The 26,163-nt window shown below is 42.0% G+C and overlaps 1 protein-coding gene across 8 annotated transcripts in view; it reads left to right on the top strand.

Moving 5' to 3' along the window:
- LOC144678843 (ETS-related transcription factor Elf-2-like) overlaps positions 1–26,163 on the top strand; it is a 106,131-nt gene that overhangs the window by 48,715 nt on the left and 31,253 nt on the right. For 5 of the 8 annotated variants that reach the window (XM_078538841.1, XM_078538833.1, XM_078538859.1 and 2 more), the window contains exons 3-4: positions 1,104–1,269; positions 25,225–25,338. In XM_078538841.1, coding sequence (XP_078394967.1) covers positions 1,104–1,269; positions 25,225–25,338 — 280 coding nt within the window. Of the gene's footprint in view, positions 1–1,103; positions 1,270–1,720; positions 1,776–16,032; positions 16,124–25,224; positions 25,339–26,163 lie in introns of those variants that run through there. The other 3 variants (XM_078538883.1, XM_078538875.1, XM_078538867.1) reach the window with 2 other exon arrangements.

The raw sequence follows: 26,163 nt of genomic DNA, 5'->3' as shown, positions 1-26,163 counted from the left end.
CAGGGTGTGACAAGTTTTCCTTGGGGAACCCATTTACACACCACCTCTTGAAATGCTGTTTCCTTTGGAGGTGCCTTTCCGTGGGTGCCAACAACTCCTTGGTACCTTGTGTACGAGCAAGTCTTTCCAGGTTATTCAACTTGGGAGGACTGCATAGCATAGTGCAATCCTGTCGTCGCCAGATGTTCATCACAAACGTGGACTTTCAGTAGGAGGTACTGGATGGTAAGTGGAATCAGGAACTCTGGATTTATTTGCACATCCCCCACCTTTAGCCAAGGAGTACTGGAGCCAGTAGTAGCTCACCAAGAGGTTTACTGCACCGTTTTGTGGAGACCAGTTGAAGGACACATTTGGAATCACTTAAGGAATATGGAAAGATCCGCTGTTCAAAGTGTACAAAATTCAAGTGGCTACAGTGGGCCCTGCGCCCCCCACAACCCCCATCCATCGCCTTCCAGCATTTGAGACTATCTTGGATATAAATGGAATAATTTTACAGGCCGTTGGATTCATTCGATGTATTTGACATTCGAACCACCTTGACGTTGTTTTAGATCATGTTTTGTATCTGTCCCAAGTCGAACCATGGCTCCTTAAATATTATGTTGATTTAAAAAAAATATAGATACTCAATTTTTAAGAAATGTTAGCATTTTTCACAAATATTAATAAATCGGACTTGGAAAGTGTTTTCTTTTCCATGCTAAAATGGATGGTGAGTTGGGCTGGAGTTCTGTCCAAAGGCTGAATATGAGGTAGAAACACTGGAAGGTGATTCAAGCAACAGAATACAGGATAGCCTTCAGATCATTTTTGTGTCTCCCCCTCTGGGCCTGGCTCTAAGTCAGTGTTGCTCAAACAGGAACCACCAGCTAAGGGAAGAAATCGAGGCTGCCATTCTTTTCATGACTGCTGCTGTCGCTAATGGGCGTATTGTGCTGGGACTCGCAAATCAGTTGTTTTATTAATGGCAGATTTGCCAGAAAATACTAAGGGTGACTAAGTGACTGAATGCAAACAATTCAATGTTATTTATTTATTTATTTATAGTTATGCATTTTTACAATTTATCTTGTGTTTTGTGATACTTTGCCCTGTAGGAGGCAGATAAGGGTACAGGCTACCCTGCAGTAATCGTGGAGCCAATTCCCAGTGCCAGGCTTGACCAGGGCTATGCAGCACAGATATTGGTCTATGATGATGAAACTTATTTGATGCAAGATGTTGCAGAAGAACAGGAGATTGAGACAGATTCATCAGAAACAGGTAAGAGCTGTAGCAATGGGGGGGAAAAAAACAATCATTTGCAACCGATCCTGTAGATTAAAACGCACACCCTTCAGTGCCACACCAAAACGGAGGGAAAGGAAATTAGTGGATGCGCCTACATTTTCACAACGGTTTTGTTTTTCTGGCAGATGCTTACAAAAACTGCTTTGATAGTTAATAAAATGACGTACCAATGCACATTCGGTATGAGCAGATGTCAAAGTAACAAATCTTCTGTGCAAAGGGTTGATCTGTATTAATCTTAAATTATTTTGTGTGATATTTCTGTCATGTGTCTGGTTTCCTGTGTGTTGGGGAAGCAAGAAACATGCAGCCACACTGCCCGGTAGGAGGTAAGTGAATGAGTAGGTCAAAGTGATTGCCCCTCCCCCACCTTTTGAAAAAAATTTTCCTTGTCGGAAAACACCTGGCTTTTGCGTTTTCACAGAGTGCTGAGATCCATGGGAATATTAAGCGCATAGAATGTTGCAGTCCAGCTATGAGTAAGTATCCTGCCACCTTCTGGAACATCAATATATTGTTTTCTTCTCCTTTCTGATTTTTTTTTTTACTTTCCTGCTTTCCGAAACACACAATTGTGGTTGTCCGTGTTCTGGTTGAGTTCAGCGCTGAGTTTGATAGTGTTATTAAAAGCAAAATTCTGGGAATCTGAAATAGAGTGCTGGAAAAACTCAGCAGGTCTGGCAGCACCTGTGAAGAGCCAAACAGAGTTAACGTTTTGAGTCCAACATGACTCTTCAGAACAGGAGAGAGATGTGATGGGTTTTATGCTGTCGAAAAAGTGGGGGGAGGATGAGGTAGAACAAAGGAAGGTCAGGAATAGGTTAGAGGACGGGAGAGGCTAAATCACGAAGATGTCATGGTACAAAAGGAAAAAGGTGCGGTAATGGTTGTAGTAAAGGAACAAAGCATTGGTCCAGACTAAGTGTTGGTAGCAGAATAAAGACAAGTGTGCAAAACATGAAAGCAAGATACAGGCTGGCATTTGGCCAAAAAGAATCCAAATGGAGGACTGAGTTCATGGTCTGAAGTTGTTGAGTCCAGAAGGCGTTGTACAGTGCTTAATCGGAAGATGAGGTGCTGTTCCTCGTGCTTGCGTTGGGTTTCATTGGAACTATGTAACAGGCTGAGGATAGAAACTTGAGTATGAGAGCAAGGTGTTGGATTAAAATGGCAGGTAACCTGAAGATCAGGGTCATGCTTGCGGATTGAGCGGAGGTGTTCTGCAACGCAGTCACCTTGTCTCCGTTTGGTCTCCCCGATGTAGAGGAGACCAAATTGTGAGCAGTGAGTACAGTATGTTAAATTGAAAAAAAGTATGAGTAAATCACTACTTCACCTGGAAAGAGTGTTTTGGGCCTCAGACGGTGAGGAGAGACAAGTTAAAAGGGTAGGTGTTACACTTTCTACGATTGCACGGGAAGGGGATGATGTGTTGGGGGTGATAGAGGAGAGAACCAGGGCGTGGCAGAGGGAACGGTCCCTCGGGAATGCTGACATGGGAGGGGAAGATCTGTTTGGCGGTGGCATTACATGGGAGGTGGTGCAAATGACAGAGGAATTTTGAGGCTGGTAGGGTGGAAAAGAGGACAAGGGGAATCCAATCATGGTTCTGGGAGGGAGGGGAAGGGGCGAGGGCAGAAATGTGGGAAATCAGTCGAACACAACTGAGGGCGCTGTCAACCACAGTGCTGGGGAATCCTTGGTTGAGAGAAAAAGAAGACATGTCGGTAGCACCATTGTGGAAGGTAGCATCGTCGGAACAGATGCGATGGAGAAACTGGGACAATGGAGTAGAGCCCTTACAGGATGCAGGGTGTGAGGAGGTGCAGTCAAGATAGCTGTAGGCGACGGAATGGAAGGTGAGGTGGAATGGGAATGGGAAAGGGAAGGAATGGAAGGGAAGTGTTGAGGATGGACCCTGTGAAGGTGAGAGAGGGTGGAAATTTGAAGCAAAATTGATTAATTTTTCCAGATCCAGATGAGAGCATGAAGCGGCACCGATACAACCATCGATATACTGGAAAAAGAGCTGTGGGTGGGAGCCTGAGTAGGACTGGAACAAGGAATGTTCCACATAACCCACAAAAAAACAGGCATAACTAGGGACCATGCGAGTACCCATAGCCACACCTTTTGCTGGAGGAAGTCAGACAAGTAAATGAGAGAACAAGTTCAGCCAGGTGAAGGAGGGTGGTGGTAGACAGGGACTGTTTGGGCCTCCATTCAAGGAAGAAGTGGAGAGCACTCAGACCAACCTGGTGGGGGTGAGGGGGGGAGGTGTAGCGAGATTGGACGTCCATAGTGAAGAGAAGGCAGTTAAGGCCAGGAAACTGGAAATTGTTGAAATGACGTAGGGCATCAGAGAAATCACAATTGTAGGTGGGCAGAGACTGAACAAGGGGAGAAAAATTAGTCAAGATAGGAATAAATGAGTTTAGTTGGGCAGGAACAGGCTGAGATGATGGGTCTACCAGGACAGTCCTGTTTATGGATTTTGGTAAGGAGGTAGAAATGTTTGGTAAAAGCAAAAAACTGCAACAGCACCACCCTTGCCAGCAGGTTTGATAACCAAGTCAGGGTTAGACCTGAGAGAATGGAGTGCAGCGAATTTAGAGGGAGACAGGTTATAGTGGGTGAGAGGAGCAGAGAAATTAAGATTGGCCAATGTCACACCAACTGTTCTCGGTGAAAAGGTCAAGAATGTGTAAGAGGCCAGAGGGAGGGGTCCAGGTGGAGGGCGAATATTGGAGGCTGGTGGAAGGGTCCACCATTCTGGGGGAGGCCTCCTAGCCTAAAGAAGCGAGCATGGAAGCAAAGACGACGGGAAATACCTGGTTTACAATTCTGCACTTTACAGGATGAATCACTGGCTCAGCCTTGTAATCATTGTGGATTGTTTTACAGCCTGGAGACTTTAAGCCTTAAACTCCTTCAATGGCTTTGGTCATAAAGACTTGTACTGCTCAGACTCCCAATGTGTACTCTATTTACAGTAAGCTCTTATTTAATGTTGTTTTGCCTTAATGTTGCTAAGTTAATGGGCCCCCTTAATCTCGTGTCGCGAGGTTCATTTTAACGTTGTTTCCTGTGAGCCCTGATTGACACCATTTTAGAGTGGCCTCTTCCCCACTGTTTCTCTCCCCTCCCCCCCCCTCCCCAGCTCCCCCCCTCTCCAGCTCCCCCAGTTGTGGCCTCTCCCCATCCTTTTCCCTGAGTTCTGGCCTCTCCCCACACCCTGACCCACCCTCTGGCTGACCCTCCCACTCGCTGACTCACCACCTCGCCGCTTCGCTCTCTAGGACCTGCTTTCCTGTTTGAAGATCCAGATCTGATCTGAATCCGGAGCTCCGATGTTATGGAAGTGAGAGTCTTGATGGTGCAGAAGTGCTGAGCTGTGGCTGCTACAATCCATGTTTTATTTAAAAAAAAAAAAAAATTTCTCCTCCTTGCAAGAAGAACAGCAAGGCAGGAGCATTTAAAAAATTAACATGCTCTGTAGCAGCCCCGGCTCGGCAGTCATGCACCGTCGGGACTCGCACTTGCATAACGTTGGATCTCCAGCTTTGGATTGGATCTTGAAACAGGAATGCAGGTCCAAGGGATGGAAGTGGCAAGAGGGTGAGCCAGGGAGTGGGAGATTTGACCAGAGGGTTGGTCAGGGAGGAGCCGCAACTCTGGGTGCGGGGAGAGGAGAGGCCACAACTCTGAGGTTGGAGAGTGAGGGGAGGATCAGGGAGCAGAAGGTTTGGGAAGCAGGATCCGTGGCGAGCAGGAGATGCTGTAAGTAGGAAGTTACGTTTTTCTTTTATATTTTTAAACCTATTTTATTTCACTTACCAATGTAGAAATTTAGCAACATAAATTTATAAAGTATTTCAACTTGGGGGGTAATGTTTGAATATTTGTTTTTTTCCCCGATAAGGAAGGTTGAGAACCTAACTACAGTTTTAACAATTGATTCCTATGGAAACCAATATTTCACTTAAAATCACAACTTTAAGTGAAACAACTTTAAGGAACGCAGCGACAATTTTAAGTGAGGATTTATTGTACATGTTAGTTGCAAACGGCTAAGATCGCTAATGAAATATGACATTTTCCAATGAACAAGACCTGGGAGCTGCCCTGTTTATCCTCCATTATAGACTGAGTCCATTAGGTAAATGAAAATGTGTATCACAATTATGGTGCTGTATCTACAGCCTTGGAGTTTGAGAATGACATTGCCAGTTATAGCAGTAAAGAGGGAGATGTTTTCCCAGTCACACTTCATTGGACACCCTTCCAATTTCCATTTATGCTGATAAAATATATTTTTGTCTCCTTGTTCTCTATGTAGATTGGATATTATAAATACTAATTGTGTTAAGCAAAAGAACTACACAGCTTGCAGCCAGTTACAATGTCACTTCAGAAAGTACTGGAAATACTCAGCAGGTCTGGCAGCATCTGTGGAGAGAGAAACAGAATTAACGTTTTAAGTCCAATATGATTCTTCAGATTCTGAAACTAGAAACTGAGGCAGGAGCCCAGATTACAGAAAGGTTCAAACAAAATATGTGGGAAGTGGGGGTGGGATTAGAACCACGGTCGAAGAAATTTAATGCAGACAAAGGTAAATACTGCAGGCACGCACACAGGAAATATAGGCGACACACCCAATAAATGGTGCTGAAAAAGCTCAGGATAATTTTCAGAGACTCGGGTGTCTTTTTTTTGCTTGATGCTCGACATGTCCAATACCGCGGTACAAAGCAGCAATCAACAAACTAATGAAATGTTGAACTACATAACCAAAACATAAATCAGAGGGATTTGATCAAACTGTACGATACTTCTGGTCAGACTGCACCTTGAGCACTGTTTTCAGTTCAGGTTACTATGACACGAGGGAGATATTCTAAAATCTGTGTTATGAGGAAAGATTGGAGAACAGTTTGTTTGGAAAGGAGACGCCTGAGAGGTGATTTTAAAGGTATATAAGAGATACAGGAATGGAAAATCAGCAAGACTAGGTGAATTCAAAAGGAAACGGGAGAATTAAGAAAGGGTAATCTATCCCAAGGAATTTTGAAATGGGTAGTAATTGGCAGAAGAAAAGAACAGATAAGAGAAGCTAAACTCAAAAGGGAAACAGGCGACAGTAACAGAATCAAAAGGGAAGGACTTATGAGAAAGAGAAATTTAAGGGGGCCGTGTGAGATCAATTAAAATTGTAAATTAAAACCTATTAAAAATTGGGTAACTGGGAGATATCTCTCACCTTCCTGACTTGACTGTGTATTGCCCTTCCTTTGTTGTTACTGAGCCAAAATCTTGGAATTCATTACCAAACATGCATTGTGGGAACACCATTGCCACCAGGCCTACAGGGATTCAAGGAAAAAGCCCATCACCTTGGGGAAAATAGGGATAAATGTGGCCAGGCCAGAGTCTCCTACTTTGCAAAAAATGTAAAAACAATTGAAAAGGAGAAAAATTTGAGTGGGGAGGAAAATTGAGAGAGAGAGAGAAAGTTGAAGGGGAACAGAGATAAACAAACTTAAAAGTGGTGGTTTGTGTAAGCATGAATGACCTAGTAGGAAATAACATCGGAGTTCATAAAGTCTCAAGAACAAGTCCCAAATTCAAAGATAGAGGATGCAAAGTATTGTTCTCTGACGTACTTCTGGTATTATGTTGAGAGGAATTAATTAAGATAATTGAGAAAGTAAATGAATGGCTGTCGATTGTTTAAAATATTCAGAATATAAGGGGCTAGTGTAGGAAAGATGGACTACTCCTCAACAAAGAAAAACCATGATCTTGTAAGGAATATTGAACAACTATTGCGAATCATTGTGAGATGTATGGTGGGGTTGGGGTAGGTGAAGGCTGGATATGAAACTAAACTTACCAAAAGGTAGAATGTAACCAACAGGCAAAGTGAACATAAACTCAAAAGCCATTCATGAACTAAAAATGAGAAAGCAGACAAAAGTCCGAGAAAGAAGGCAAAACTCCAATAAATATCTGAATGTTAGAGGTATTTAAAATAAGATGCTTAAAGTAGAGATTGTTGTGGCAGCAAGGAACTAGAATGTGTGATAGGAATATCAGCAATATTCAAGATAATGGTAACAGGTATAATGATAAGGGTATATAGTAGATAGAAAAGGAGGAAATGTAACCTTGTATAAAACTGGGAGCTGGAATGCTAGACAATTAACCACTCTAGTTAGAAATTGCTAATGCATAAAAAAAAACGAACATGGTATGCTACAGATGATTATGTCAGCATAAGAAAGATAGAAAGGGTTCTGAGAACAGGAGAGTTATTTTAATGGGTAACTTCAAACAAATATAAATTAGGAAAAGTGGTTTAGAGTCAGGATTGGTGAATGTAATGCATTATTGCTTTATCCCTTATGTCAGGAAAGCTGCAAAAGGTAATGTTCACCTTGACATAACTCAGATAATATAAAAGAAATGGAAGTTGTGACATCCAGTAACCACAGAATAATAAAGTTTAAAAGTAATGTGGGTTTCAGAAATATCAAAGATGATAAAAGCCAGGTGTGTGTGTGTATTTCTAAATCGCACATAACTTGAATGCTATGTCCAATTCTGGTCACTGAAACACAAGGGAGTTGTCCAAGAGTTGGAGGCAGTGCATGAGGCTGATCCCGATTGTCAAAGGTGCGAGTTATAAGTAAAGATTAAAAAAAAACCCTTTTCAATCTTGAAAGTGTGTGAGAAGTGACTTTTTTTTTTGAGGTAATTGAAACAGTAAACTGAATGGAAAAGGTAAATCTAGAGAAGTACTTTCTAAGCTGTGAGAACAGGACATGGAGAAATGCTTCAAAACCTGTAGGACTAAAAAAAACTTTGGCTTTCTTGGAAACACCGGTATGATAGTTATTTCGCAGCGATATTCATGAGTTTAAGACCATGTATCACCTTTTGTCTTTTTGCCAGTTAATGTTGCTTTACCAAAAGATAGAATTGTTCCTGTTTACTCTTCACCCTGGCGACTGTTTTACTGGTCACAAAACAAAAACAAAAATACCTGGAAAAACTCAGCAGGTCTGACAGCATCTGCGGAGAGGAACACAGTTAATGTTTCGAGTCCGTATGACTCTTCAACAGAACTAAGGAAATATAGAAAAGAGATGAAATATAAACTGGTTTAAGGAAGGGTGGGACAGGTAGAGCTGGATAGAGGGCCAATGACTTAAACCAGCTTATATTTCACCTCTTTTCTATTTTTCCTTAGTTCTGTTGAAGAGTCATACGGACTCGAAACATTAACTGTGTTCCTCTCCGCAGATGCTGTCAGACCTGCTGAGTTTTTCCAGGTATTTTTGTTTTTGTTTTGGATTTCCAGCATCTGCAGTTCTTTGCTTTTATCTCTGTTTTACTGGTGCTAGAGTAAAGTCATTAACTGATTTAAAAGCTTGCTATCAGTGGTTGTCAAACCGATTTCTCTAGCCATATACAGAGGATGTGTCTCATACTGTAGTCAGTAGTCTCCCTTGAAGAAGTGCAATATAAACACTGTATGCCAAATAACAATTGGATTTTTTTCCTAGGATGTTAGCTGTTCTACCTAATGCTACTTTATCATCAGTCATACGGTTTGTTTTACTATACCGACACTACTCTGTCCCTTAGCAGAATATGACCTATGTTTGATTTATGCCCCAGAATATCATTCTAAGGTAATCTGTTTCTGCAGCTATTATTTCTGCTAGCAGAATGCTACTTTTTGACGCGGTGAGCAAGCAACGTTGGCTTTAAAGCAAGAGGGAGGCTGAGAATGTTGTGGCCATAATATGGTGGTGAATAATAAGAAGTAATTAATGACTGGATAATGGGGAAACTAGTCTAGTGTCATAATACCACAGCGGAAAAGCAGTTTCCTTAATTGATGGCAAAGGAAGTCTTTGTCAATCTTGTGTGTAATACATCGCTTACCCTAAACCCTGCCAGTGGTTTTGCTGCTAGTCTTTTTTTGGACATGGAGGTGTTTTCAGATGCGATCTGACCACAAGCCTACCAAAGGCGACAGAGTAATTTGGTGGTAACAATTTTAATAAAACTGTGGTGAATTTGTTTAATCAACTTGGTGAATGGAGCTGTTATGTATTATTTTAAATAGCACAATTTGTAATTAATTAACAACCTTAATGAAAATCTTTTTCCACTTGCTCCTGAAGAAAGCCACCGCAGCATTGTGTTAATTAAATGTACAGATGGTTTGGATGGCTCTTGCTGATAAATTTGAGAATTATATATCACTAATTGAGCAGTTTGTAAACTCAATGTTGCCATCAGTAGCTGGTTTTGATGCTAAATTTCAATTTTAATTTGAACTTAAAACCAAGTAATGAAACTTGACAAATATGGTGTTTTGATGTATCATATGCTTAAGAAATTGCATACATTTTCATGCCCCTTGAGTTAACAAAGACTATTGACAATTTGAATCCCCCCAGGACTTGTGTATATTAAGTACTTATATTCAGTGAGATTGTGTTATCTTTTTATTTTAGCAATATTTTCCTGTGTTTGAAATGCTTAACTGTGCAGTAAAATGATCATAATGATAGCCTCCATTAAACTGTAATTTTGCAAAATATTTACTTTTACTCTTGAGCAAGTGTTGGTTAAATTGCTGGGTGATTTTACTCTGCATTTGCCCTTCATGTATTTATATTGAAGCCAAAATGCGTTTTTAAAAAAAGGTTATTTAATCAGTTCCTTGTCTGAATAAGTAGAAAATAATACCATGATGGACCTCCATAACTTGTACAGTCGTTCATTATGAGTGGCATTTATTTGCTTTTATTTTCCCTGATAATAACAAATCCATAATAGAAGGGTTCTGGTGACTTTGTAAACCAAGCAACCGAAGACGGAGCAATATATAACATTGTCCAGAACTTGAAATTAATTCACAATGCTGTTTCCTCTTTTCTCACCTCAACACACACACAAATTACTGACGGATCTACTGTGGCTTTACCACAGCCACAAGCACAGCAGTGATAAATACTGGAGCTAAACTTGAATGCACAGAGTGAGTGGGATGGTTGGTAGAAGGGGCTGTTTAGAAAAAGTGGCCAAAAGGTCAGCATCTCACAAGTGATGGAAAGACCAAGAGCAGATGGGTTGGGTGACTGTGTCAGATTAGGCAAGGAAGCAGCTGAAAGAAGGAATGATTTTGGTGGGGGGGAAAAGGCTGAATGGGCTGGCATAATCCACTGGAGGACTAACTTTGGTACTTTGCATTTGGAGATGCCCTAAAAAAATATTAGACAGGATGGAAGCTCCGGATTCAAGTCGCACTCCTGGACTGAAGCACATAATCTATACTGTTGATGCTATTTCATTGAACTACTGTACAGCCAGCAAGCCTGGTAATTGAAATGAGTTTTGTGCTTAAAATTTCCTTCAGGATAGGACCAAGGCTGATGGGATGGGAACAAATAAGGAAGGCTATCTGTAGGTGAAACCAAAACGCGTAGGCTGGTCAAAGTGAAGCTGACTGCTGTGAATAAGTGGCAAGGCAGGTAAACATGGGTTTGTAATTGGGATGGAGAAGGATGATGTCTAGGAGCAACAGTACACAATTTTTGCATCTCCATCCATACACTGTTTATCTGTCTTTTTGATTAGGATAATAAATGTGAATAGGCTATGTAGCCCCTGAGCCTGATCCTCCATTCTCTAAGGTCATAGCTGAACTTATTTATTATCTCCATTTTCCCACTCTTTCCCTTGATTTCCTTAGCGCACGACAATATATCAATCTCAGTCTTAAATGTGTTCAACAACTGAGCATCTGCAGCTTTCTGGGGTAGAGAATGCTGAAGATTCACAATCCTATGACTGTGTAAATTTCAGTCTCAAATGGCTTACCCCCCACCCCCCCCCACAAATAATCTTGATATAATGACCCCTGTTGTCTAGACTATCTACCCTGTCAAGCCCACTAAGAATTTTACATGTTTCAATGTAATACTCCCTCATTCTTCAAAAACCCAAGCGTATGTCGGCTCATTCTACTCAATATCTCTTCATAGCACAGCCCTCTCATTCCAGGCATCAAGTGAGTGAAGCTTTGTCGCAGTTCCTCTGAGGCAAGTCTACCCTTCCTTAATTTTTATTCTGCACTGATTTTTGTACTTTTTCCTTCTTGGCCTTTCACTTTTCGATGGTTGCACAGTACCAATCTTGTGATCAAGTAGAAAAATTCCGCAGCTTACTTGAGAAATTAGATTTCACCTCATCACTGAAAAGAGAAAAGTTCCTAATTCTAGTGAAGCAAGAGTTGATTGATTCGCTTTGAGAAAAAGAAATTTTGTCCAAGCTACAGGTATAAATAACAAAGTTGCTGCGATGCTTTCTCTGAGGTAAAACTTAAGCAGTTTAATTCAGCTTAGTTAGTTAAGATCTAAACCATAGCTGTAGAGAAAAACTTATTCCATAGTATGTTTTGCAATCATTTGGAAGGAAGGTAGTGAGTCAAAAGTTCTGTTGCATGACAAACAACTGTGAGAAAATCCTGCTGATGTATAGTGGTGAAATTGTGCATACCACATGTTAATACTGCAAGATCTTCTAATCTGTAATATATGCATGAAGCTAACACACTGATGACCTAAAGTCAAAATATAAACTTGAAGCCCAGGTATTTGGGGGAAGCTGTTCAAAACACACAAGTGCAATTTAATAAGCAAGTTTAATCATGTTATTGTAAAATGTATATTTTTTGTGATTTTATTAAACTTAAAATCTTACATTCGTAATTTCAGTTACTGTGGGGGAAAAAAAAGTGGCAGGTAGAAGGAGTTCCAAGAATTTTCAAATACTTGAGTGATTTGGTTTTTACTAGCCTCCTGCTCTTCTAACAAACTGAGATGTGAATGAATCCAATTAATAAATGTGCATCAGTTGCAGTAAATAAGTTATGCTACCCAGACAGCTGGAAGAAATTTGTTTTGAGGTAGAATAAAGTTTGTATAAATCCAAAAAACTTAAAAAAAAAGTCTGCCATGTAATTTTGCCATGATATAAAGGTGTTACATGAATTATGTGACAATTTTATATGCAATTTATTTACTATAAGTATATTTACAGTGTCAGCTATGGCTCAGTGGTAGCACTCTCAACTCTGAATCAGAGGGTTGTGGGTTCAAGTCCCATTCCAGAGTCTTGAGAAGATAAGTCCAGTGTGTACTGCAGTGTCGGAGGTGCTGTCTTTTGGTTGAGATGTTAAACTGAGGTTGTGTCAGTCCCCTCAGGTGAACATAGAAGTTCCCATAGCACTAATTCGACGAAGAGCAGGGGAGTTATCTGCAGAGTAATGGCCAAAATTTATCCCTCCATTAACGTCAGTAATTATCTGGTCATTGCCACATTGCTGTAGGTAGCAGCTTGCTGTGCATAAATTGGCTGCCAGATTTCCCTATATTACAACAATGACTGCAATTCAAAGGTACCTGATTGGCTGTAATGTGTTTTGGGACATCCTAAGCTCATGAAAGGCACTGTGTAAATGCAAATCTTTTCTCCCTTAGAATAGGGAATCTCCTGTGGCAAAGGTCAAATATGTTAGGATGGATTTTAATGTCTCCTGCCTGGCAAAAACAGGGCAGTTGTGTCCCATTCCCACTATTGCTGCTGCACCCTGATCATCTACCTGTGTCGGGGTAGGTCCATTTACAATATAAATCGCGGTCTTATGAAATATATAGGATCCCATTTGCTGATTGAAACAGCTTGAAGTGTTCACTTGGAAGTCAGTGGAGAGTCATATATTTGCCAGAGGTAAATTTCAAAGGAAAATGGGTGAATTAGAATAGGTTTGGGAATGATTATAAATTTGACGAAAATTACAAATGACTGTTACATTTACAAGAAGGGCAAAACTTTTAATATATTATTTAAACACTCTTCCCTAGTTAACACATGGTTAAATAGGTGTTGTCACCTTTAATACCGGGAGTAATTTCAGTGGATTCTTAGAATAAGTGGGTGCGTATAGTTGTAGATCAGGCTGCAATTCGGAGCCCTGGCTTTGTTTGTTCAACTTCTCAATAAATAAGAATTGGTGAACATTCTGGAGTTGGCACGTTCTTTGAGGGAGAGATGAAACTGCATTTTAAAAGTAATTTGCATCCAGAAGAGAGCTTAATGCTGGAGAGATAGAAAGAGTACAATTACTTAAATTGTAAGGATCGTTGTTTTTAAAAAGTTCAGTGCCCCCTGCCTCTAACCTAGCTTGCAACAGTTGCTTACTTCTCTCTAGTGTGCTGTAGTTGGGAATAAGAAAGGAAGAGCAATGGCAGATACTATAAGCAAGACACTTAATATAAAAGATTTATATGGTATCTTTTGTAATGGCAGGAAATCCCAAAGTACCTAACACCCAATTCAACACCTTTTGAAGCAAAGGCACTATTGTAATGGAAGAAACATGGCAACCAATTTGAACACAGCAAGGTCTCGGAAACAGCATTTCGAAAATAGCCAAATAATCTGTGATATTTGTTGAAGGATAAACATTGGCCAGGACACTGAAGTGTTTCCCAGCTCTTCAGAATAGTGCGATAGAACCTCTTAAGCCACACGATTGGGCAGAACAGGTCTTGGTTTAAACTCTCATTTAAAGAGGACACATCCAATAGTGTAGCACTCCCTCAAGTTACTGTAGTGGAGTGTCAGCCTAGATTTTGTGCTCAAGTCTCTGGGGTGAACTCACTGGCTCAGAGGTGAGTGAGTTAGCAGCCGAGTCCCAGCTGACGCTAATAAATAAATCATTTGCAATAAGCAGAATGCTAATCTTCAGGCTCTGTCTGAAGTTTATCAAGCCTCTACTGGCAAACATCCGTGTACTGTTACACTTCTATTTTGTAATTGTGTGGTCTATTGTTGGCTATGACTTTACGTTTTAAATTACTATAGAGCTATTCTAGCCATGAATATCTTGTGACACAGAAATTGGGATTTGTCTACTTTGATATGATTTTCTACACTTTATATTTTAAATACAAATAGAAACAAAATGAATAATTTTCAAACTATTGTTTTTGTTTGACTTATTAGGCGATAATTGTCGATACAACCAAACTACATGGATCACTTTTTTCAGTAAAATATCTGTCCATTTACTGTTCAGTGACCTTTGTGCTTCAACAGCCTGTATATTATGTAGCACTAATATTTCCTTCCTGTATGATATTGAAAAAAAACTTTAAAATTTCAGGCTAAGGAAGTTAATGAGACACTTTAAATTGTCAAAAAGGTGCAAATGCCAATTGATGTTAGATCAGTTTATTTTACAACTGAGTGATACATTTTTGCCAACCAGAGGTATTAATGGATATTGGGTACAAGTGCGTATTTGGGGGTTAGGTCACAGATCAGCCATGCTCTCATTGAATGGTGGGACAGGATCAATGGGGCTGAATGGCCAACTCCTCTTCCTGTGGCCATTTTTGTGCGGAGGTCAAGTGGGGTTTAATTGTTATCGGAGAGGGAAGTGTGCAGATTGACCTGGAAGTGGAAATTGACCAGCAACCCTACCTGGCATTCTGCAAGAGTCTCTGTAACAGCATTTCACCTTTTAAGTGACTTGAGGATTCACAGAGTAGGGGCACAAGTTTAAACCCAGTCCCAGTGCTTTACAAGAACAATGCAGGTTTAAACCGCTTTCCCGTTACCTTCTTGTGCTAGAGAGGTGAACTAATCTTTTTTTTGGCCTGGCGAAGATGTGATTGAAACGCTTGTGTTTAGGAGATGGGCTGTTAGGCTGTCAATTTAAAGTTAGAACACACACACACCCACAACTCCTACAAAATACTTGTATGCAATTAAACAACATGCCACAGGAAACAGGTATCGATCTGTTAAATATCTAGAATTGAGAACAACAACAAAAAAAATACTATCTTTCCAGCAATAAAGTTCGTTTTATTTTTAAAGCCTGGCAATCCTGAGTCACCTGAAGCCTCCCCGAGTCACTTGAATGACCCGAACTAGATTCCTGAATCACTGCAACTTTCTATATCCTCGGGGTGAAACAGGAAGTGATTCCAGGACTTTATCCAGTTGTGCACAGTCTGAATGCGGAGAATATATTTAAAAATCAACATCCATTGCTTGCGCTGCACAGCCGCTCGGGTGCTCCCACATTAGTTTCATAACGGGGAGGGACAGTTCCGAATGTGTATGGAATCAGCCCGCCCCTGCTGAGGACATGTCTGCGGACCTGCTATCCCACTGTGGGTGGGAGGGAAGCCCAAAAACACCCGACAATAAATTGCAAGAGGCGGGCTGCCATTGAAACAAGAGCAGGATCATTGTCTTGAGGATCTGGATCTTTTTCTCCCCCCCCTGAAATGTGGGGAGAAACTATATCCCTCCTTTCTGCTGAATTTTATTTTACTTGGGTAGGCGGGGTGGGGGGTAAAAAAAAAAATGCTCAATCCTATTGCAGGCAGAAGAATTTAAAAAAAAAGCACGGAAAGGAACATTTTGCATCGATCTCCCCCCCGGGGTGAATTTCTTGCTTGCTTCCTTCCTCCTGGGCTCAGATTTGTTGGAAGTTGTGGTTTGGTGTGTGTGGCTCTGCGGACGGATACGGCTGCGTGTATGTGAAAGATTTCCTGTCGCTGCGCAGTGATACCATCAGCTCTCCCTCTCTCTCTCTCTCTCTCTTCCTCCCTCCCTCTCGCTCTCTCTCTCTCTCTCTCTGGGAAGCTGCTGCTCTTTGCAGAGAAGATGGCGACTTCACTTCACGAGGGTCGGAAAAACCAGCTGGATTTACTCATCCAAGCCGGTAAAAACCCGTCCGTCACAACTTTGCAGCCCGCGCATGCTGGCGGGAGGGGGGGTCGCCCAGTGTTTTTTTGATGGTGGTGGTGTTGTTGTTGGCTGTGGTGGTGTGGTGGTGGGGGGAGGAAGAGGGAGAAATATCAAGACTGCACTCAGCTTTCAGTCCCGTTACTGTAAAGGAAGAGAGAGAGAGAGAGAGAGGGGAGGAGGAGGGGATATCAGGAAGTGATCACCTTGTTAGCAACCTGCACGGCGAGCTGGGCTCTTCCTGATCTTCCAGAGGGGGAGAGGGGGGAATAAAACTTGCTGTTTTTTTAAAAAAAAAAATCCTTATACATTTGGGTCGATGCAAACTGGCAGAGATTAGTGGTCCGGGGAGATTTGATTTGCAGGGATGCGTTTCTTCCCTGTGTATGTGTGTGCGCGCGCGTTTGCCGTTAGTTTATATTAATAGGCAGTGAACCAGGAAGTGTGCTGGTGGATTGTTGTCTTTCCGACGTCTTGCCACGCTGTCTCGCTCTGCAAATACTTGAGGCTTTTAAATTGCTGCTGGAGCAAACGTGCCGCTTCAACAATGAGATTTTATATCTATATATACATATAGAAAGGGGGCGGTGTTAATTTTTTTGGGGGGGAAGGGATTAATGTATCTTGACGTTAAGTAATTCATTTTATTAATTGCAACCAATCTTGATGGCGGAAGCGCCGCCGGAGAGGGTTTTCTTTCAGAGGAGGGAGAACAATGTAACGTTCGATTGGAACGTGGCCCGGGAGGGAGGGAGAGAGACAATGGGGCCGACGTTCGGAATTGGAACGCGAACGCCCCGCCGGGGTTCGAATGGAACCTGGCGCTGGCCAGCGGGTTAGGTTGCGCGCCCAGGGGCCAAGGGCAAGCGCGGAACGGGCGACTGAGGGGGAGGGCTCTGTAAATACGGAAGTGAGTCGCTGTCTCCGCTTTCGCCCGCCCGCCGCCGCCGATGCTGCTGCTCTTCCACCGTCCACCACACACCACACCTCCCCCCCCCCGGTTTCTTTCTCATTCAGTCTGCCCCCTCCCCAGCAAGCGCGCGATTCAATAACGGAATCTTCTTGCAAAGACGCGGAAGGGGGAGAGGGAGGCGACAAAGAAAAGCCTCCCGTCAATGATGAGCAACCCCGGCTTGTTTTTTTCTCTCTCTGTTTTGACAATTGCACCAGTCACTGTAACCAATAAAGTGGGAATCCTAATCGTGATTCTTAGCCACACATTTGAGAGGGAGGGAGGGAGAGAGAGAGAGACCTCCCCTGGGAAAAGAAAAGTGTTAGACTTTCTCTGGGCTCCTGGCCTGGTGAGAGGTTTTATTTTCCTTCTTTACGTTTATTTGGCGCAATCTGATAATTAACCGACCTAAAGTACAACTGACGTTTTGAACACTGAAGAGGAAGTGGTTAACCTAATATGTAACCATGTGGACAGTGTTTACTATGAAATGTTTTATTTTCACGGAGGAAGGGCAGTTCCACCAGTGCAATGCGTAGTTTTTTTTCCTCTTAAATAGTATCCCTCGCGCACACTGCTGAAAGCTTCGCCAAAAAAATGAATCTGACGAGGAACTTGTGATTTTGAATAGTATTCGTGCATAGTCAAAGTTCAGAGACCCCCCTCCCCAAACAACTGGTTTATTTTTTTTTAGGGTAAATGACGAAAACCATCCGCTATAAGTCAACAACAGCATACACTACGAGCATTGCTGGAGCTAAAGCAATCTTAAGCAAGTCCTGGTCCCAAACATGATTTATTATAGTTCATATTTTTAAATTCCACTCGGGCAATAACATCCAACATTAGCCTATTGGTGAAAAAGAGAGATCTAACAAAAGTACAGTCTAAAACTCGATCTGTACGGAAAATGAAACTTTGTTTTTATTAATGAAATGTGATGTTGCGCTGCACTTGGTACTTCCGCACTCAAGATTTGTGTTGAATGTTGACGGCCAAGGTTGGACACTTGCCACTTGGTTTTATTTTGGGGAACTGCACAGATAATTGGCTGGTTGGGGTGGGAAGAAGGTTCGTCGTGTTCCAGATGCTGCATCAACCTGTGTAGATTTAGGGCGCATGGAAACCTTTGCGGTATATTCCTCCCGAGGGAAGCAGAGTTGCAAGGTCCAGTCGGTGTGCTCCGTGACACCGTTACAAACCCTTCAGCGTTCGAACAACTTCTATTTTAGTGCGGCTTAATAAATAGCGAGCAAAATGAAAGCTAGTGAAAATAGTTCATGTCAGCGGCTGTTCGGATTTGAGTTTGCAAATGGAAGCGTGTAGTGGAACACGTCCTCTGCGAGGGAGGGTCATTCCGTGTCTTCCTTCCCAGATTAAAAGTTTACTTCTCTCCTGCAGCTCCACATTGGTGGGAGAGGCAAGAGCTGCGCTTTGCGCAAACTGCAAATATATTTATTTGCACACTTGATTCCCTACCAGGCAAGATCTAGCGTCCAACACATTCCCATAAATGGAAGCAACCGCAAGCAGGGTACCTTGGTGAAAGTTGTGTTGATCTGTAACAGGTGGCATTGCTATACGAGCTTGTGTGTATGTGTGTGAGAGAAAGGGAGAGAGGGAGGGAGCAGCAGCAGACTGCTCTGACTTAATGTTCTTTGACTACTGTATGAAATCCAAAACTGCAGGCCCTGCATCAGCGCCCAATTTAATGTCAACGACACAACTGTATTTATAGCTGCCCTTTAAACAAAGTTTGTCCCATCGTCAGTATCAGCATTTCATTTTTTAAAAATTCTGAATAAGATTCATTGCAGTTTATCAGATGGATTATGTAAAATGGAGGCTGCTTTTAATGACCAGAGTCCAGGAGTTTTTGATCCGTAGTTTGTTATATTCACTTTGATTAAAAAGTCGTGTTAGTCATTTAAATCTGAGTGATAAAATGTTGGGAGATCTATCAATTATTCTTGTCAATTTTCTTGCCTCTTGGGCTGCTAGCCCTGGTTGTGCCCCACTCACTACCTTGCTCAAGTTGCTATTCTGAAGGTGACGCAATGTGTAGCTTCAGGCTATTCTACTTAAGGGGTTATTATGGTCGTGCTTGAACCTGACCTCACCCCAGGTTTGTGTGTGCATTTTCGAATGGAGAGCTGGAGTGTTACTGAATACTGAACTGTCTGATCTCCTCCCTCCACCCCTGCCTTCTCTCAGCTGCTGACAACTTTAGTACCCTGGCTGAGATCAGTGAACAGATTTCAAATTGACCCTGGCATTTCTGGCCCACGTGTCATTTCTTGGCAGAGTGGCTGATTTCTCTTTTTTTTAAAAAAAAAGACTTGATATATAAATTCGGGTGCAAACCATTGCAATGTTATTGATGTCAGCTATTAAGCATAGTTACTTGTTTGTAACTTTGGCAGCTCACTCCACCCCTCCATCCCCCCCCCCCCCCCCCCCAGTCAATAAACGCACGTACATTAGGATATGCAGAATTGCATGACATCTCTGAATCTGCTGCATGGGATCCAATTGCATCAGTGCTGACTTATGGTGCAGATTTGCTGCACTCTTCTGGCTTTGGACTGGTCTTTAGAACGGTGCTTACCTGATGCATTGAGACCAAGTGATCTCATGCTTGTATTTAATTTCACATTTGACCATCAATCTTTAGCTTTCAACAGTTGGTGAAATTTCTGTTGGCCTGGATTTTGCAAATGTAAGGTGCTAACAGCTCATGACACTTGCCCTTTGCTATTTGCACTGGAACTTGTGATTATTAGAGAGCACTTTCCACTGGGGGTCTGGGACCTGTGAGCAGAGCAAGCAATGGTGTACCTCCTTAACCAGTCCGATTTGAAGAATCCTTATGGAGATGCACAGGGGAAAATTCTAACTCCCAAAGACAGGTGGGTTGGTGTTCGGTGAGTTGTATAAGTTTTAAAATCTCAAACTACCCTCCAGTACACTTAACTTCTGGGTTTAACACAAAAGGGACAGGGTGCAGACAACTAGCCTGCTCCCAGATTGGCTATTTAAATACACTGTAACCTCGCCAGTCTGAAAATCTATTGTTCAGAAACACCAGTGGTCCAGAAATATTTGGAGCAGACCTAAGCAACTCACCACTCGACTGCTCAGGCGCTGCAACAAATCGGGATAGTAGGTTGGAAAATCCTGTGCACATAGACCATCAGCATCACCAAGAGCAATCCCATCAACCAGCATACTGGATGAAACACTGGCCCCAGAATTAGCTGCGCTCTCTGTTGATGAACAGCTACTTTCTCACTTTCCACTTTCAATTTTGGTTGGATGAGCAAAGCAATTTTTATTACTATATCACAAGATCATAAGAAATGGGAGCAGGAGTAGGCCATTTTGACCGTCGAGCCTGCTCCACCATCCAGTAAGGTCAAAGCTGATCTGATTGTGGCCTTAACTCCACTTTCCTGCCTGTTCCACCCATAACCCTTGACTTCCTTGTCAGGTAAAAATCTGTCCAACTTGGCGTTGAATATATTCAACAACCCAACCCTCCTGTGCTGTCTGTGGAAGAGAATTCCAAAGATTAACCATCTCTGAAAGAAGAAATTCTCCTCACCACCATCTTAAATGGGAAACCCCTTATTTTTAAACTGTCCCCACTAGTTGTAGATGTCCCCCCACGAGAGGAAACATCCTCTCAACATCTACCCTGTCAAGCCCCCTCAGAATCTTGTATGTTTCAAAAAGATCACTTTGCACTCTTTCAAACTCCAATGAGGATAGACCCCAACCTGCTCAATTGTTCCTCACAAGACAACCTCTTCATCCCAGCAATCAGCCTCCTGGACCCTCTCTGAACTGCCTCCAATGCAAGCATATCCGACCTGAAGCAAGGAGACCAAACTGTGCACAGTACTCCAGGTGCGGTCCCACCGATGCTCTGTACAGCTGCAGCAAAGCATCCCCACCCCACAATTCAACCCCCTTGCAATAAAGACCAGCATTTCGCCCGTCTTTCCAATCACCTGCTGCACCTGCATGCTGACTTTTTGTGATTCATGTACAAGGATACCCAGGTTCCTGTGTACCGCAGCATTCTGCAGTCCCTGTCCATTTAAATAAGACACTACCTCTCTGATCCTGCCGAGTGGGCAACCTCACTTTTTCCCACATCATACTCCACCCGCCAAGCTCTTGCCCACTCACTGAACTCATCCATACCCCTCTCTGTAGACTCTTTGTGTCTTCCTCACAATTGTTTTCCTACTTATCTTTGTATCATCAGCAAATCTGGCTACAATACAGCGGTCCTGTCATTCACGTCATCAATATACAGTGGATCATAAATATTTGAGGCCTCTGCTTAATAACGTTTTATCATTGTTCTATGTTTCAGGTAAAATATTTATATTGATCCTGTTTTCCAGCTCTCTCACATGTGCTTGGGTGTCCTAATGTCATTCTATAATCCAGAAAGTTTCAAAATCCAGAAATGACTTGCTCCTAAGCATTCCAGACTGGAGGGGTTAGTGCATTATAATGCTGGAGGCTCACCTTTGACCTGTGACTTACAGGTTTAACCATGGCAGGCTAGGTTTTCCAGACCCTAGGAAACCTGGCTGTTCAAGGGTGGTGAGGGCTGCTTCGTGGAAAATGTAACTACCGCTGGACCGTTGCTTTGTAGGTCAGGAGGAGCAGAAGTGCTTCCCCCACCAAGGTTTACCTGCTTCCCCGCTCCACGTTTCTGGTTATGCAGGTTCCTTCTCAGCAGTGCTTCATGTCCAGCTGGGAGCCAAGCCTGTTTACTTATCAGGTCTCTGCCGGGCAGTGATCCTGTTTAAAACAAAAAGACACACACTGTGGTGCTAAAACTCTATGACATAAGGAGAAACCCTAACCCTACTCTGAGCTGCTGGATTTACTAATTGAAACTCCGTCCTGTGTTCAGTAAACCTGCTCCTGCCAATTCTAGGCTGCAGAGTCTGAACCAGGAAGTGCTAGTTAGAATAGTTAATTCAATTACAAATAACATGGAGAGAAGGAAAGAAAGATGGGTTGAGAAAGAGAGTGGAGACAGGAAGAAAAAATTAAACATTTTTAATTAAAAAAATCTCCACCAATAATTACAGTTGGGGGATGAGACTCCAGGTTTATAAAAGCTACTTTTCACTGCCAGAGAGGTTGGTTGGCAGTAATTAAGTCTTATCATGTGTTTAAAAATTCACTTAGACTTAAACGGACAAGCTCTAACTTATTAGCATGTTTAGTGGGTGGTGGATAAGTGCCACAACTTCATGACCATCATGTATTTCAATGCCAAGTCATTGGTGAGGTGCTGGTGTAGTGGACCTTTTGGAGTATCAGGGTCTTTCGGACAGCAACACCTGGATTTCAGTGTTTAACTGCACACATGTGGACGCTTGAAATTCATTGTTGATTTACACTTGAATTCGGGTGGACGCCGAAAGCCTCACTGGTATTCCTGCCGCAAAATCAGAGCCAGTGTTACAGGAGAACCAGCTGGATTGAATCTTAAATGCATTGTTAGTTTTATATTTCAAAGTGTTTGTCTCAGTAAGGTTATTGTTGGTATTACAAATGAGATGACCCCATCAACCTCCTGAACTTGTGTGTAGTGTAGCCTCGGCATTCCTTTTGATACTGAGCTGAGCTTTCAACCTCGCACCCAGTCCACCACCGTGATTGTGCTCTTTCACCTCATGAACTTTGCCTACTTGCTTGCCTATCTTAATTTCAGCAGTTAGATTCCTCATCCATGTTTTTACCTTGAAGAATCAATTTACTACTGACCTCCCAACTTCTCGCTTTCACAAGCTGGTTTTGTCCTGTGGAGGAGGTACAGTTTCTAGACAATGTTCGAAAAGGATGCATAGTTGCACTTGTATCACTTGGGAATAATCTCATGCTGTAGCGTATGCTTTGAAGCAAAATGCTGCAATTCTCATTTTACCGTGTTTCTAAGAAGTCCACCTTTCAATGTAGTTTCACCTCGTGAGAGTTTAATGATACTAAAACATAGTGGCATTTTCTTTATTAAATATATCTGAACCCAGTTTAATTTTAAAGTTACAGTACTCTATAATTTCGCTCCCCTTGAAACTCTGGTCAGTTGCTGATAAAGACTAGATATTTAAAAGTTTTCCATGCCTCTATTTCCTGGTTATTTTTTAACGTCTCCGTTTGCAGCGGAGGTTGAAATCACAATATAGAAAATATATTGCAGGGGAACGTTTTTCTGCTTATCATTTAAACATTGGAAATATGTCAGAGTTGAAGTGACATATACTGCTGATATTTCTTTGTTAAGGATTAATGATGCCTTGGGAAACAAAATGCTTTTTGCAACTAGGTTTCTTCAGCTTCTAGCAGCAATGCATTGGTGAAAACTGATTTTGGTTACTGCATCTTGAAAGCTAGTATGAATCTTGGTGCTGGCTGTCATTTCTCCTTTAGTAGATCTAAATATGTGGTGTCTAGGTTCTTAAAAGCAACTAAGTAGGAACTGCCTTCCCTCTCACTTGTTGCTTCATTAGTTTGTGCTTTCTGGGGGAAATGAAGCAGGCTGCAGGTGGGCTGGAACATACAGCCTCAGCCTGGCTGGTTTGCACACACGCAGAATGATGGTCTTGGCAGACTGGCAGGAATGTTAATCTACTTGTAGTAAGTATTTTTTCAATTATGCACTTTTTCCTTAGAATTATAGTAGGAATTTCATTACCACTGATGTCGCCTTTAATGAAGTGCATCCCAGAGTTGAAATCCATTAACAGCTGCAGCAATATTTTCTTTCGAGTTTGTGTTTTCGATTGTAAATACAATACTGATGTTGAAGACATCTGTACGTGGATGCCTTTTTGAAGATGTTTGACATGGATCAAATACAAAACCGAAAGGTTTTTTATGGCAGCTGTCTGGCACAAGGCAACATTTTAAACCTGTTTTTGAATTATTTTATTTGCAGCATGACTCTTGTGCAGCACTGTGATTTTTCTCTGCATTCTGGGTGCTAAATACTGTGGTTTCCTGTGCAGTCACTAGAAAGTCACTACTTCATTGTATGGGGTAGAATGTAAATAGTGATTAGACACAATAATTCAGTGAGATTTTTCTTCACAAATAACATGGGTCGCTTTTTTGTACATTTATCTGTTTTGTGTTGCAGCATTACATAAGGATTTCCAGTTTGTTTCTATGTATAATTGCCTAAATGCCTTGCTTCAAACCAGGGAAGTCACACAAGATTTGAAGGTCAACTTCTATTTGAAGGAGCCAGTGTTCGTTTTTTTTACACCCGCTTAAAAATAAGGCTTATCCTGAGCAAGGATTCTTACTACTTTTATCATTTCCTTCTGCACTCAACAAGGTGAAGGATATCAGTGTTGGAAAATTCCTCACTTTTCTACTTCTGCCATCCGGAGTTAGCAGGAAGCCGTCCATATTTAGCATTGATTCCTCAGAAATGCCTGAGTGCCTTTTCTTCTATTTCCCGTACTGTATCATTCACGTCGCTTCATAAATGCAAGTACCAACTCGTGCTGCGCCATAAGCATCTTTTTGCTCCCTATGGATTATGCTCAGGCATTGTCTAAATTCCTAGTATTCTTAAAAGGTGCGGAAAATTGTCTGGCTTGGATTCTAACCTAGTTCCCAGAAGTGAAATAACTGTGTGTTTGACTGGCTGTGCACTGTCATATTCCGCCCCTCACCAATCCACTACCCAATCCCAATCGAAGAATATTTCAGAACAAAGGCTACTATTTTAGTTTTATTGTTAGCTTAACGGTACACTCTTCACCAAGCTGGTTCTGCCTCCTTCCAAATCACTTGGAGTCTCTCAGTCGTGTATTTGTAACTACTGTTGTCCAACAGGCAGGTTGTGAATTAGGACCCGACTGCAAGTAGGCAGGAATTTGAAATTGGTGTTAGACAATCTTGTGTTGGAGAAGGGGGGAAGGGACTCTTGGAGTGTTGTAGTGTTAGTAATTTTGTCAACAGTTGTATTTAATGACGTGTCTGTAATTTGAATTTTATTGCAAACTTCAGTCTCCAGTGTTCTGCTGGTTTAAGATCTCAAACTGGTAATTTTGCTTACACACTCTGTTACTCTAATCTTACAGTGGAAGCATCTGTCAATAGCAGTCATGTCCACTGCACAGATAAGACTATCGAGGCGGCAGAGGCACTACTCCATATGGATTCTCCAACCAGCCTGAGGGATGACAAGAACAGTGGTATGTACACATACCTTTTTTCACTTTGAACCAATTTCCCAAGCTCGCTATTTATTGAACATGATTTATGATTGGTCTGTTGGAAAGGTTAACACCCTTATAAAAGGAAAATCTTCTGGTGTTGAATTACGCTCGCTCGAAAGCTCCTTGTGGTGTGTCACGGAAATTCCCCTCTTTATCTAAAGTTAGGGCAAAGTGCCTCTGGTGAATTCCACCTTGGATGTAATTAATTTGCAGAATATGGTCCAGAAGGGCAGTCTATGGATCACAGAATTGGAACTTCACAGTGTTGACCTAAAAAGCCATATTGGAGTGGTCTTGGAGAGGTTGTGTTCAGATCTGTAGCAAAATGCACGTTGCTTATCAGGGCACTTTTGGGGAGATTGACCAATTGGATTTTGTTTATGCTTCCTGTTGTAATTTTTAATTGAGGTCAGGAACGTCTGAAATTTTGATCAAAATTTCTTAAATTGCCAAGTTTATTCATAACCCATTGGTCAAAAGAGTTTGTATTTTTTTTCTTAAATGTTCTAACATTTTAATTTAATTTACAGAAAAGATTCTCCCTCCCTGGCTCACCAGATAGAGGTTGGGGTGAAATTGAGCTAACCAGGCCCATGTTTGTTGTGTGCTGTTCACTGATCTCGCCCAGGTTGCAGGGTAGCACTTGGCCTCAATGACCTAGCACTTGAGAGGGAACACTTAATGAATTGCTAGGCTGGGACTTCAGGGATCGATGTGACAGCCAGCAGCAGCCTGTTGTCTGAGGGAAGTTAAGCTCCTGAGGCTTAAAGCATATTTGTGTCCAAGTAGGTGGGTGGGGAG

Source organism: Cetorhinus maximus, chromosome 1, assembly GCF_964194155.1.
Source record: "Cetorhinus maximus chromosome 1, sCetMax3.hap1.1, whole genome shotgun sequence".
NCBI classification, from domain to species: domain Eukaryota; kingdom Metazoa; phylum Chordata; class Chondrichthyes; order Lamniformes; family Cetorhinidae; genus Cetorhinus; species Cetorhinus maximus.
Note: the sequence above shows the minus strand (reverse complement) of the source record. Positions and strands in the feature narration are given on the sequence as shown.